This window comes from Paroedura picta, chromosome 17 (assembly GCF_049243985.1).
Source record: "Paroedura picta isolate Pp20150507F chromosome 17, Ppicta_v3.0, whole genome shotgun sequence".
NCBI lineage: Eukaryota > Metazoa > Chordata > Lepidosauria > Squamata > Gekkonidae > Paroedura > Paroedura picta.
The window spans coordinates 20,609,001-20,623,090 of NC_135385.1; the positions used below are offsets into that span (position 1 = coordinate 20,609,001).

Consider the following 14,090-nt stretch of genomic DNA (forward strand, 5'->3'; position numbering starts at 1 on the left):
CGCTCATCAATATTGATTACTGCCCATCGGTTCTACGTATTTAATTTCTCAATGGGAGGCCCAGGCTGACAATGCCACATAGGTTAGCTTAACCTGCCGGTGACCTGGTCTTAAGTCACCGGGGCTGGAAATAGATCCCTGTGTGTCCGTCCCCCCCCCCCCCGCCGCCCGCCCCCTCCAGGACATGGCTAATGAGCCTGGGAAAGATGGAAATCAGCTCTCCTCTGGGCGGACGTTAATTGCCCGCTGCCAGAAGCTTGGCAGGGGCGAGAGAGGTGCCAGCCCCTTCACGAAAGCCACCTGAAGAAGCGAGGACGACGACGATTAAGTTGGCAGATCTAGGAACCGCCAAAGTTATTAAGAGCTGGTTGAGGCGGAGCGGGAAAGGCAGCGCCCTCCGCCACGAACGCGCCCTGCCCCGAAGCCCTGGGCCAGTGAAGCGTGCGTGGCGAGCGTCGGCTACATGCGCATTAGCGTGCCTGGCCTGACACGAGCCGCCATTGCTGAGGCACGTCTGAAATGCAGAAACGGACGCTGCCCGCTGCACCAAACAACTGAGTGCTTGAGCGTCAAGCCAGAGGTTCCCCACCCGGTGTGTGATGGCACCATAGTTCCCACATGGCCTTTCCTGGTGCCCACAAAGCGCTTTTCGAAAGAGGGTGTGGCCATGTGGGGCCTCTGGTTGGGCATGGGAGCTCTGATGGTCTCACATTGTCAGGATCCACTCCCCTTTTCCAAAAGGCCAATGCAAAACGCTTCTCTGGTTTGAAACCGGGACTTGCATTTCTGCATGTTACATATTCATTGTTTAGAAGGATTCACAAAAAGGGGGCTGTGGAACATACAGAGTGCTCCAAAATATTTTCCGAGGCTTTGGAAGCTGGCGAGACATTCCTTGTGAAATGTAAGATCACCTGTGCCTATAGAATGTGTGTATCCCAGTGCCAGGATGCCTGTGAATTGTTTGCACATAAAACTAAACAGGAGTGCTTTCGCATGTTGATTTATTGAACCAAATGTACGTCCTTTTCCCCCTCCCATTCACAGTCCTCCCTTGGCCTTTCGCAAGGCACGTGGACACAGCACTTGAAATACACACCAAACTCGACTGGAGAGGACTGGGTTTGAATCAGGGATGTCAGTTCTTAGGAGGGATTTGGGGATCCTCTGGAATTATAGCTCATCTCCAGACTAAGATCAGCTCCGCTGGATAAAATGGCTGCTTTTTAAGGTGGACTCCATAGAAGAAGAACTGATTTTTTACGCCCTGCTTTTCGCTACCTGAAAGTGTCTCAGACACCTTGCCCTTTTTCTCCCCACAACAGGCGCCCTGGGAGGTAGGTGGGGCTGAGAGAGCTCTAGCAGAACAGCTCTGCAAGAACATCTCTAAGAGAACGGTGCTTGCCGCAAGGTCACTCAGCTGGCTGCATGTGAAGGAGTGTGGACTCTAATCTGGATCTGAGTCCAAACTGGGATTATGTTCCACTGAGGTCCCATCCCAAATCCCTCCCACTCCCAGCTCCGCCCCCGAAGTTTCCAGGGATGTCCCACTCCAGAGCTGGCAACCCTAGTTGGAATCTGGCCTATCACTTACAGACCCACCCTCTTAACTCTCTCTAAAAACCTAACTTACCGCCCAGATGGGTGGCAGCAATAAAACTTAATAACCTCATTGCACACTACCGCGCCTCTCAGGAAGGGTGGGAACGCCAGCATAATTAGTAAATAAATGAAATTCCTTAATTGCTTAATCGTTTTCAAAGCGGAGAGCTGAGCAGCCATCTTCAAGCAGGCGGAAAGCCAGGGTCAAAGGTAAGCCAATGAGCAAGAGGGGAACTTTGGTAGGGTACAACGACATACAGTCTGCTCTAAAGCAGCCACTTCCTCCAGGAAGAATAAATGTTTTACATAAATCAATAATTAACAATCTATGTAGTCTGGAGATCGGTTTGCTATTCTGGGAGACCTCCGACCACCACGGGCACACACCATGGTCTTAGGCGACTTTTCAACCAAGCCACCAAGAACAGCTTTGAGGGTGCAGAAATGAACCAGGAGACAGCCTGCAACTGACCAGGATGGGAGAACTACCAGAGACAGCACCCAGATCTCATACAAGAGAGGGACAGGTCCTCCAGAGGAATTGGTTGGCCACTGTGTAAGACAGGATGTTGGACCAGATCAGAATCCAGCAGGGCTCTTCTGGGGTTCTTATGAAGCCCTCGGCCTCTCTGTCCTACTGCTGGGCCATCCTGCGAGACAGGATGCTCGATTAGATGGACCCCAGCTGGTCTGATCCAGCAGGGCTCTTCTGAGGTTCTTATGAAGGCCTTGGCCTCTCTGCCCCATTGTTAGCCATCCAGAGGAACTGGTTGGCCACTGTGTGAGACAGGATGCTGGACTAAACAGACTACTGGCTCGCTTGTGGGAATCATTCCGTGGTCCAAGGTAGACCCTGAAGGTTTCCACTCAGGAGGGGATATGATGCAGTAGATGAAGCTCAGCCGCCCAACCTGCCCTTGTTCTCCCGTTTTCTTTATATGTCTTTAAGGAGGCAGCAGCAGGAGAGCCCCCTCCCCTCCAGACCCACACTTGTCTTCCCTGTGCAGTGGAGGGCATCCAGGATTCCTACCTCAGCCCTCCAGACTTCCACAACAGAAGAAAGCCTGGCTATTGAAGCAGTAGGTCACCTTAATGAAAACCGATCATTCAAATGAATTAAGCTTCTCCCCTAGCCGGCAAAAAAACAGAACAGTCCTCTATGGGGCCAGCCGATGCAAGGCAGAGCAGACAGCAGACCTGGATGGGCTCGGTAGAGAAGGGATGACGACAGGCAATAAGAACGGTGCCACTGGGGCAGTTCTCACCAGCACACCAGAAATTTGGGAGTTGAGGCCATTGATTCCCATGCAGCGCGCACACCCAAATTTAGCACCGAGGTTTGCATGCCGATAAAAGAGTAACTGGTACATTGGGGGGAGGGCACAAAGGAGTGTTAACAGGATGCCTGGAAGGGGATGAGGCAGTTATAGTCCCTCTGGGAATATTGGTACCTGTTAGCTCCAGCCTGCAAGCTCAAGGTGACCACCTTTTTAACAGATATCTCCACCTTGGTTTGGACCGGATGCACCTAGGCCTGCCCCCCTTGGGATTCCAGACAGGGCTTTTCTGTCCTAGTCCCAGAATCGTAGTGGGTTTTTCATCCCCCTCCCTTCCTCTTATCCCTCTGCAAGACCCACAACTGGCTTGAGAACACCAGTCCCTTCAGTTCACCCTCTCCATTCCTCCAAGCTAGGTCAGGGGCAGCGAGTTCTCTCCATGGGGCTAAGGGGCATCGAGGCTGTTTGAAAAGCCTCGCCCTACCCATTTCAAGGGCTCATACGTCCATACAAGAGCAGGGACTATGGATTACTTCTATGGGGGGAGGAGGGAACAATCACACACCTCCTCAAAAACTCTAACAAAGCAATCAAAATCAAAAAGCAGCATAATAAAAATCAATAACAAAGCCGTGAAAGCGAGGCCACAACGGACAATAAATATCAATCATCAATCAGCGGCAGCCCCTTAAAACAATCCAGAGGGCAGAAGGAAGGAGAGAAAGAAGCAGGGACTGCTAAAGGCCTGGGAAAACGGAACCACAGTGCCTGAAACGCCACGAAGTGGGGAGAGAACTCCGGAGACAAGGGGCCACAGAGGAAAAGGCCCTGTCTCTAGTAGCCAGCCACGCCTCCCCGAAAGTCATTAGGCTTCCAGCAAATCCTTAACGCTTATCAGGCAGGTCCACATGGAAACTAAACGTGCAGCTGGGTCTAATTCTAGCCAGGCTCACTCGTGATTCAGTCGGAAGCCTGCTCATTTCACCCGTTCTATTATCCAGCATTAAATATGACAATCTGCTTGCTCTACCTAGTTTGCACAGGAAGAGCAAGCAGAGTAGGCCATTTCCCCACCAAAGCATCTCACAACTTTGTCCAACTGTTCGTTTGTCCTACACACAAGGTTTGTTGTTTTAACGTTTAGTTCTTCTCGGTGCTTCGTTATCTTGGCCATCATACTTCTGTCAGCAGCATGCCAAAGACCTCCATTTTGACGCATCCTGAACAGAGAAGGTAAAGAATCCTGTTTTTACCTTTCCTCCCCCCCCCCATGGAGCGTCTGGCTTTCCTGCGGCCCCACCCAGCCACGCTGGCCGGCTTCACACCACACGCACAAAGAAACCTCTGTTCCCCCACCCTCGATCTCTTCGCAGGCTGGCGTTATTGAAAAGTTAACATGAAAAATAAATACGAGGAAGGAGGAGGAGAGAAAGCCGCCTCACATCGGCCCGGCGATCCCACCCCACCGAGGGAAAAGAAACTCTACCTAGAGCAAAAAAAAAAAACCCGGCCCACCTCTTTCAGAGCTGGGGTTGAAAAAAATAATCGGCCCCAGAAAGGATGGGGCACTGGGCTATTTTTAAAAGGGGGCATTCATTGGGATTTGGGGACTGAGCCAAGGCCGTTCCCCCCCCCCCCCACTAGACATCGGTTACACAGGGATGTCACTGTTAGAGATCTCACCTTTGCGAAAGCCACAGGGACACGGTGGCCGGGGGATTCTACACCGGAGGCTGCATTTAAAACAGGAGGGAGAACCAAACTGTGCAGGTGTGTGAAAAGAGCTCTCCAGACAGGGCCGATTTACAACAACCCCACAGACAGAGGGGGTTGGCCATGAGGTCTGGTGGCTTGGCCTTGAGTTTTAAGTCCTGCACACGTCTAAGGATGGGCTCCCACGCTTTTCTGAGCTTGTGGCCACATCTGGAATTCTGACACCTGGGAGCAGAAGCCCAGGGGTCGGGGAGAAGAGGGGTGACTTCACATTGCGGGGGGCAGCTGCGACGGAAACCACATCGGTTTCAATCTGTACAGCGGTGCCCATTCAAGCTTCTTTGTAATCGGGTCTTCAGTGGTGAATCAGAAGCCCCACCTGCATTCCAATGGTGGGCTCCAAGAAAGGTGTTGGGAGGTACCACGAGGTAGAATAGGTTTCAGGTACGCTAGGGAAGCAGACTTTAGCCGGGGAGGGAGGGAGCACCCACCTGATGGCTTATTTCTGAATACATCCCTCAAGGGAAATCTCCCGTTTTAGCCTCCACATCATATTCCCCAGCTGTACCTATTTAAGAGACTCCCTGTGTTCTCCCTCCTGTGAATCAGATGTTGCCATGTTGTGTCCAAAACAGGAACAAACAGCTGTGCGGATTGGAGGTGGCCCGTGGCCAGGTGCCTCGCTTGGGAATCAAATCCAAAATTTAAAACAAAACAAGAAAACACCGTGGCACGCAGACCTTCATAGAGGTTGTGGGAAGCAGAAAGGGTTTGGGATGTCGGGGAGACACCGACGATGGAGGGGCGGGGACAGGTAAACATGTGTCTAAACATGCAGGGTTTTCTGGAAGGTGGGGCAAACTAGATGGTTGAAGGGGGTGGCTTCCCAAATTCTTGGAACCGGATGTTCCAGCTTATAAAGAAGCCTAGCACACCCTTTCGCCTTCCTCCTTGTCAAATTTATATTGTAAATCCTTCGGGGCAGGGACGTACGCCCCAATCAGCAATAGGGGATTTAATAGGCACCCCAAAAGTGCCCTCTGAGTGCACCTCTTTCATTTCTCTAACACAGGAGGAACTGTATTGGGACACTACTGGGAAAGGCCCTCCATCCCTTGCGTTGTTTGATGAACCTGTGGGGTGGGGCAGGAATGCAGTGGTCTATAGGTACCAGGCAGCCCCAAGTGGGTCCTGCCATAGGGAGAATCTCCGTCCCAACATCCAAGCTAACCCCTTATGGGAAGAGCGACTTCCTAGATGCTGCACAGAGTCCCACCTTTCCCAGACTCAAAAACAAGCTTAATTAATTAAGAAATCTTAATTAGATTTCAAAATCTTAATTGATAGTGTAGTTCTGTGCATTTGCAGCAAGATAAGCCAATGGTCCCGAGCGGAGGAGGGGGGAAAAAAAACAATACCCTATTTGTTTTGCAATGATATCTGCATAGGAGGCAGCATCTCAGAAGAGGCATTCCCTGTTCTTAGACTAGAGGCAAAAAAGGAATGCCTCTTTTATGACAAAACAGCCCCTCCTGATTTTTTAATCACTTACATTAAATTTCAGATAGATAGATAGACAGACAGACAGACATTGACTGCTTCATTAACTGGGGCATCTTTTAAAGCCATCAAAAATTCTCTTCCCCTCTCCCAAAGAGCCGGCAAAGGAGCGATTTTAATAAATAAATCGACAATTTCTAACCCAGTCAATCAACTAGACGTTGCAGCTGCAAAAACGCGCAAACATCGTTTCTGATGAACGAGGGAAATGTCAGCCGTGCCCGGATTTGAGAGCCAGAGGAGAGTGACCCCAATTCTATTAATGTGGGGCACTGCAGCAAAGCCATCTGCCTAACCCTTCCAGACACCAGCATGCACAACACCCTTGGCAAGTCAAGGCAACGAAACACACCAGCCCATTTGCGTACATATAGGAGAAGATACAAGCCACTTACAGCGCTATAGAAGGTAGCTACACCCTTCTAAATCTGCTGAAGTCAACGGGGTCAGAAGGAGATACTCATTTATTTATGGGTTTTAAAAAGAGCAGGGAGAACCTGTGCACTGCTTCCCCCCCCCACCTGCTCGCCTGCAGGCCAATTCTGCTCACCCATGGTGACCAGGCAAGTGGCCTTTTACAGGCCAGGCATACAGTTGGAAGATTTCCCCCCTCCTTGGATAAAGGGGGCAAAACCTAAGAGCAGCTGTAGTGGAAGCAGCCTGCAAACAGAACAGAACCAAAAAGAGCTAAGCACAACACAGGCTTGCTCTCCTTTACATGTCGAAATCATAACTACCAGCCATGAAAAGTTCCAATCTCGATCTTTAAATATCCATGTTCGAACTGCTTTTTAGCTTGAGATGGAGGGGGAGGGAGGGTTCAATTTAAAAAATAAATAAGACTAACCAGAGGAGAAGGTATGAGGGGGAGGGAAATAAAAAGGTGTTCGCTGATGTATTCCGTTTTTATTGCTCTCCGTTCCCCACCTCGTGTTTTAGCACCTGGAAAATTGGCAGTGCCACCTCTTTGGGGAAAGAAACACAATAAATCTTCTCTTCTTGACACAGCCAGCTCCCTTCCTTGAAGATGCTGGCAATCAGGTTTGCCAAAATTTCAGAGCCATTCATTGCATGTGGGTGAAAGAGGAGGAGGAGGAAGAGGAGGAGGAAGGCAGGTTTCACTAGTACAATACTTGGTCACCCGACCAATCCCTTAAACAAACTTGGTCACCTCTTCCACACCCAGGTTGGGGGGGAAAGAGAAAGGCACTGTCCGAAAGAAAGCCTATTGGATGTTCAGACTCCAGCCCGAGCCCCAAAGGGCTGTTGAGGTTCCAGCACACAAGGACCGAAAGATCTAGGCTGCAAAGGAAGCATCCCCCTCCTCTTATTTCTAATTCGACCTGTCCCTCTGCCAGAGGTTGCCAGCTGTTTTGAAACCTAACTCTGGGTGGCTCATCTGAGCAGAGTATTGGGAAAAAAAAACTGATTTGGAAAAGCTGGTCAAAAGACCATTTTATACCTGACCAGGGATAGGCCTTGATGTGTTTGGAACAATGGCCCCCATCAGGCCAGTAAAGGATTTTTTAAAACATTGTGTGTGGGGGGGGGTCAACATTCTACATGCACAACTGTTTTTCTGTCCTTTTAGGTCCATAAAAAAACAATTCTTTAAAAAACACGAACAAGCTTCCAATGACCCTCTGGCTCCCTTCCCCCCAAATATAACCCCCCCCCTCATCTCCCCACTGAAGAGACAGAAAAGAGCTTAAGGACAGCTGAGAATACTCAAAGTTTTCATACATTTTCAACTTGAGTGCACACACAAACGCTCCTGCATGTGCACATACATAAACACACGTACACACAGAGCTGGTGTTTATTGCCGGAAAACCCATTTCACAAAATTAATTACAAAAGTGGTGGATTGGGGCGGGGGGCAGAGAAAACTGGATCTCACTGTGGAACTGGTTTTGAAGCTCTCTTGAGCCAAAAACATTTTAAAGCGCAAAGCCAAACAGTCTTCCTTCCACCACACCGTAAATAATTTTGTTTTAATCGCTTCTGTTTTTTTTAAGGCTTGCTTCTGTTCTCCCTCCCCCACCCCTTTAAAAAATTTAAAAAGCCTTTTTCTCAAGCAGTTAAAACTAAACACCAAACGCAGGGGAAGCAACCAGCTATTTCTGCCTGACGCATCCAGTTCATGACAGCCTACAAAACCCAGCAGGACAAACAAGACTTTCGAGCAATATAAAAAAGAAGGCTAAGGCTATTTTTAAAAAGCTTCCCAGTTTAAAAACCGGGGGTGGAAGGCTTTGCCCCCCCCCTTCCTTTCCTAACCCCACCTCCTGCAGTCCAACGGCCAAGATTCTCCAACAAGAATGGAATTCATTTCCATCTTCAACACAGATCCACGCAGCAATTAAACACGAAAAAACACTCTCAAACACAGGTCTCCTTCAAACCTTGTTTGGTGGAAAAATGGGCGGGGGGGGGGGGAGAGAGAGAGGAGGGAGGAGGGACATTTTACAAATATGTGTCCTCAACCCTTCTGTTCCCAGCTATGAATACTTGCAACCTGATGTGTCCATAAAACTTCAGAGGCCTTGTGGAACCAGTTAATGCTTAAACCTACGGTATTGCGCATGCAGGGGGGGGGAGGGAATTCCCCTCCCCCCACCCATGAGACTACAGAAACAATTCTGCAAAACGCAGCAGGGATTGGGGGGGGGGGGAAAGAAACAACAATAATTCATAGACATGTCAAAGTAAAGAGGTAACTGGAGAAAGACCTTTGTAACCATGGTTTAACAAGAGAGAGAAAAATAGCTGAAAACTTGCAGAGGATCTGAGAATGCTCATTACAAGCAGCGAAGGACAGGGGATATAAAACACAGGGGAAGGGGAAGGGGAGGGAGGGACCCTTTTTCACTTAAAGGTTCTGAAAGAGGAAAGGCTGTCTCACATAAACAGGGGCATTTTTAAGAAAAGGATCCAAGGGAGACCTGTGCTAGGCTGCCAGTTTACTAGCGTGAAATAGGGCAGGGGATAAAAATGCCCAACTCCTTCCCGGTTCACCACCATGAAGAGCTCAAGCAATCAGTCTGGGGAAACTACATCCAAAGGACTCGGTGGTAGGAATGGGGAGTTTTCAGAAAAGTGGTTCCTAGAAAACCTGGAAGTCTATGCACGGAGGGCGGGGGAACAGGACCAGGGGCATCTGGGTATCCCCCCTCCCCCCCTTGGGAAATTATCCGTATGCTCTGGAGGAAAGCTCACAGGAACCCTAGCCCATGGGATAAGATAGGAGGATCTATAGGACTTAATTGAAATGAGTTTTCTATCCTGTCTAGGAAAGGACAGATGGGGGGGGGGGGAGAACAACAATCCTAGTCTGAATGTGGGGCAGAATCTGCAGCCCACAGCTAAGGGAGGCGGTGTGGGCATGTGTGTGTGTGTGGGGGGGATATTTTAGGAACAAAAGCCCCCTTGAGCCAGGAGGGAATCTTTGGGGGAAGGAGCCCAGGCATTTGGGGGTGGGGGTGGAGGGAGAGACAGGGGCCATCTCTGTGTTGCTGATCATGCTTTTTAAAATTAAAAAAACTGAAGGGGGGAATTGTGGTCTCTATGCACGGGAGGGAGGAGGGGAGAGATAATTTAGGATGAGCAATAGGATTTGACTCAAGGGTGTCTTCTGGCCATGCCTAAGAAGGGGCAGATCCTTGGAGGGGAGGGGTCCGGGGCAGCCTCCAGAGCAGAGAATTGGCAAGCAGCAGATAAGGGAGGGGGGGCTCCATTTTGGGCACAAAAGCCCCCTTGAGCAAGGGGGAGGGGGCCTTGCCAGAAGGAAAACTGGAGCTGGGGAGGACAAACATAGAGCGAAGGGCACTTACCGGGGTGGGAGTGGAGGTTGAGGCCGGAGGCGAGGTACTTCCCGGGGGCGGCAGCGGGCGGCAGGCCTGCGGCGGCCAGGCGGGCGGCGGCGGCGGCGGCTCCGGCGGCGGCCACCCGGTGCTGGCTTTCCATGGCCAGGCCGGAGAGGAGCGGCGGCGGCGGCGGCGGGGGGGCGTGGACCGCGCGGGGGGCGCCCAGGTCTCTCCCATCCATCCTCTCGCCTCCCTCCGCGGCCCAGGCCGGCCTCTCCCCCGCCGGCGCTCACAGGCGGCACGACGGGCGGCACGGGCGGCGGGCGGACCCCCGGGGCGGCTGCAGCGGCCCCGGCGCCATCCCGCCCGGCCTTCCTTCCTTCCTTCCTCTTGCTCCCGAGGAGGCCTCCGGACCCGGGGAGGCTTCGCCTAGGGGAAGACGCAGAGGCGTTAACATTGCCTGGGGAGGGGGATCTTTGCAAAAAAAAAAGAGAGAGAGACGGATTTTTTTTTGGGGGGGGGGGTTTCTCGCGACCAGCACCCTCCATAAAAGCCTCCCCCGTTCTCTCCAAAAATCTATCCAACGTTTGCAAGGTTTTTTTAAAAAAAAATGCACGCAAAAGGGAAACAGAAAAGGGAAAGATGCAGCATGCAAAGAGGAGGGGGGGTTGGAGAGGGGCTTTCCGCAAGGGGGGGCTGGCATGCTCCCTCCCCCCCCGTCCCCCCCCCCCGCTGCCTACGGAATGTGGCTTGGATCGGGGCCGCCGAGGGTACCGCTCTACGGCGCCTCTTGCCCCGGCGAGGAAGCCCGGCCTCTATTGCATCGGGCTGGGAGAAGCTCCTCGCCCAAGGACTGCTACTACATGGGATTTGCCCTCGAGAAAGGAGAGAGTTTTCGGTCTCTTCTCTGGCTGCAGTCATGGGAAGGAGGGAGGGAGAGAGAAAGGGGCTTGAACAGTTTCCCCCCCCCCCCACCCTGGTTTAAAAATTAAATTCACCATTTTGATTTTTTTTCCCCCTTCTGTGCCTGGACCCTGAAATGCGTAATTTTAGGCCACACAAAAAAATGTGCCCCTTCCCCTGGGTCCTGACTCGATTTAATGGTTAACTTTTTGGGGGTTTTTTACCAGTATTCCAGTCCACAACTGGTGAAAGGGAGGCTCAATTCCCCCTAAAGAAGCTTGCAAGAAAAGTGTTTTGTTGAGGAGCAACTGGGCTTTAGGGCTTCATAGGAAATCAATGCCCCTCAAAAGAAAAAAAAACAACACCCCTAATTTAGAAATGAGTTCAAAATTAAGACACCCTGCATTCGGGGGACAAAACAAGAATCTTTTTTGATGTGTATGTGTTTTTTGTAAAGCACTTTATGTTACAGAAGGCAGGCAGACCCTGTTGATTTCAACCAGGCAATATATTTCCCAATAAAACAGGTTTATGGACAGCGGCTAAAAATGTGGCTCTCAAAATATTTTCATTTTTGTTCCACGCCTAGAATCCCTTCGAGGTCGTTTTATAGGAAAAGGGGCCGAGGAATATACAAGGCCGGCTGGCACAGTATTTCCCTTTTAAAATATCCCCAAGTGCTTGAGACAGTGAAATAGGGAAGGCCTGTTTTTAAAACATTGCTGGTTTTAAAAAGAGACTTTCAAAAAACATAATCGCCTTCTCCCCAAAGAAATTCAAAATATCCTAAAATATTATTAGAAAATTCTAACTTCTCCTTTCTAGGGGAAAAAAATACTTTGGTCAGATCAGTTTCCACTTACAGTTGAAGAAATCCACTAAACATACATTTGAAGCCTTGATTAAGTTTTAATGGATAATTTCTTGCTTTAAGCCGGGTTCAGTTCAAATTGCCCCCAGGTTTGGAGATTTGCATTCATCCCGACTCAATAGTATATTCTCTGATTTTTTTTCCCTCCCAAGCTATTAGAAAGATGAATTGTTGGTTGTTAGATGCTTTCTATTTTCAGCAAACAGAGAGCCGATGGTCTAATTTCCCTATGTGCTTGTGCTGAAAATATAAAAGTGACCTTTTTCTGCTTAATTTTTTATAAGACTCCTCGGCAAGCTTTAACTAATACATGGATCTTTCCTAAATATAGATACACAAAAACAGGACTTGTATCATGCAGGAATCTAATGCAAACTGAGCCAACCTTTTTCAAGTTTGTCTTTTTGTGGATATCTGAAGTATCTATCCAGATCTAAAGATATCAATGTACTCATAGGCTTAGTTCAAGATAATTTAAGAATCTGATGAAATGAAGGGGGGGAGGGATTCAAGTTGGGCTTGAAGGGAACCAGGCCCTTTCTCTCTCACCCCCCCTCCCTTTCCCTGTTCATCTCAGCTCTCCCACAAAATATGGCCAGATTCCTGACTTTAATTAAAAACAGCATTGCCTTAAAAAAAACACACACACCCTGTCCATTTCTTAGCTTTCTCCTTCAGAGGGGTGTTTGCCAAAACCTCCAAAATTCTCTCTGTTCCAGCTACTTCTGCCTATTTGTGAATGCTTTTGGGGGTGGGTTTTTTTTTGGGTGGGGGAGAAGGAGAGACTAGGAAAGAGAAAAAAAGGCTTGGGGGTTCTCAAAATCTGATCTATTTCTGGGGAAGGGATAGGGAGGGGCTCAATCAGAAACAAACCTTCCCCCTCCATTAATTTTTCTTTTTAAACTTATAAAGTAGAGCGTTGATCTTACCTGGCTTAAGGAATCCTAAACTCCAATCAATTCCCCTTCTTTGGCATTCTTTACCTGGGGTTTCCCAGGCCAGCTAAAATCCCTCCTTGCCTTGCAAAAAAAAAAGAAAATTAGATCCAAACCAAGGAGCTTCTTTCTTCCTTCCTTCCCTCGGGTTGCCCCCAGCTCTCCCACAAATAAAAAAAAGGGCTTTTTCTTCTCTTTCTCTCTCTTTTACTGGTCGAGGGGTCTGCAGAGTCTTCTCCCGCACCCCCGAGGCGAAGGCAGCGGCCGGGGGGACCTCAGATCCTCCGGGATGCTGGGCAAGGCGTCCAACTCCTCCGTCGCTGCTTCGTGAACTCCCGGTCCCACTCGCGGGAGAGTCTTGAGAATCTCCATAGACGGCTCAGTCAGGGTTGGGAAAGGTACATTACACAAAACCCCCCTTTCAAGTTCTTCTTGGTGGATCTTAAAAAAAAAAAAAAAAAAAGAGGGAGGGGGAGGGAAGGGGGAGGGGGAGAAGCTCTTTAGCAATGAAACAAGCATTGTTCCTCCCGGCCCGCCCACCTCCCCTCCCCACTGGCCGGCCCAAACCGCCCCGCCGGGCGCCCATTGGCGGCTCCGCTTGTCACTCAGCCACATGTAAACACTTTGGCCCGGGGCCATTCCTATAAAACCAATTATGGACCGGGGGGAGGGGGAGGGGCCGGGAGAAGTTTCCAGGCGCTTCTCTCTCTCCCCCCCCCCCCGCTCCCGCAGGCATGGCTGAATGATCTAGAGGGGGGGGAGGCGGTGGGAATTTGGAGAGGCGGTTTCAAGGCTGCCCCTCCCCTGGCTGGTTGATCAAAAGGCGGCTTGGAAATGCAATTCGATTCTTTTCATTCTCCCCCTACTTGGGGGGGGGGGCGCAGATCAAGCTCCCCTAACTCCCCCCCCCCTCCGCTCCGCTCTCTGGGTCCCTTTTCTTTTAAAAAAGAGGATGCAGATGGAAAAGGTTTGCAAGAGCTGCGGGGCTGGGGAGAAGGGAGGGGGTCTCTGCGGGAGGGGCCAGCTTCCTCCCCCCCCCTCGTTTATTGTTTGTTTGTTTGCAAGAGGTCTTACGGGTCGGGCGGGTTTACTCGGGAGCAAGGGGGGGGTCTGCTCAACGGGGGCCGGCGCTCCGGCGCGGAAAGATTTGCGGCCGGGCCACGGGCGAGTTTGATAGGCGGGATTACTCGGAAGTAAACCCCATTGACGTCAGGGCTACTTCCGAGTAAGGCGTCGGGGCTCTCCCCCCCCCCTTTTTTTTGCAAGCCTGGGAGGGCGCAGCCGCGGGGCCTACTCGCGAGTCGGGCTCGCCTCTGTCTTCCCGGACCAGCGGGGCCAGCCGGGTTTCTGGAGGGCCCGGGAGGAAGCTCCCCTCCCGCGCGGCCTCGTGGTGGGGATCGAGGCCTTCAAGCCTGGATCGGGG

At 50.7% G+C, this 14,090-nt stretch overlaps 1 protein-coding gene across 6 annotated transcripts in view; it reads right to left on the minus strand.

The window, feature by feature from the left end:
• Nucleotides 1-14,090, minus strand: part of TNRC18 (trinucleotide repeat containing 18) — a 78,105-nt gene that overhangs the window by 56,945 nt on the left and 7,070 nt on the right. For all 6 annotated transcript variants that reach the window (XM_077317217.1, XM_077317212.1, XM_077317215.1 and 3 more), the window contains exons 2-3: nucleotides 12,662-13,108; nucleotides 9,986-10,387 (exon numbers count right to left, since the gene is read on the minus strand). In XM_077317217.1, coding sequence (XP_077173332.1) covers nucleotides 9,986-10,199 — 214 coding nt within the window. In that variant the 5' untranslated portion in view covers nucleotides 10,200-10,387; nucleotides 12,662-13,108. The remainder of the gene's footprint in view (nucleotides 1-9,985; nucleotides 10,388-12,661; nucleotides 13,109-14,090) is intronic.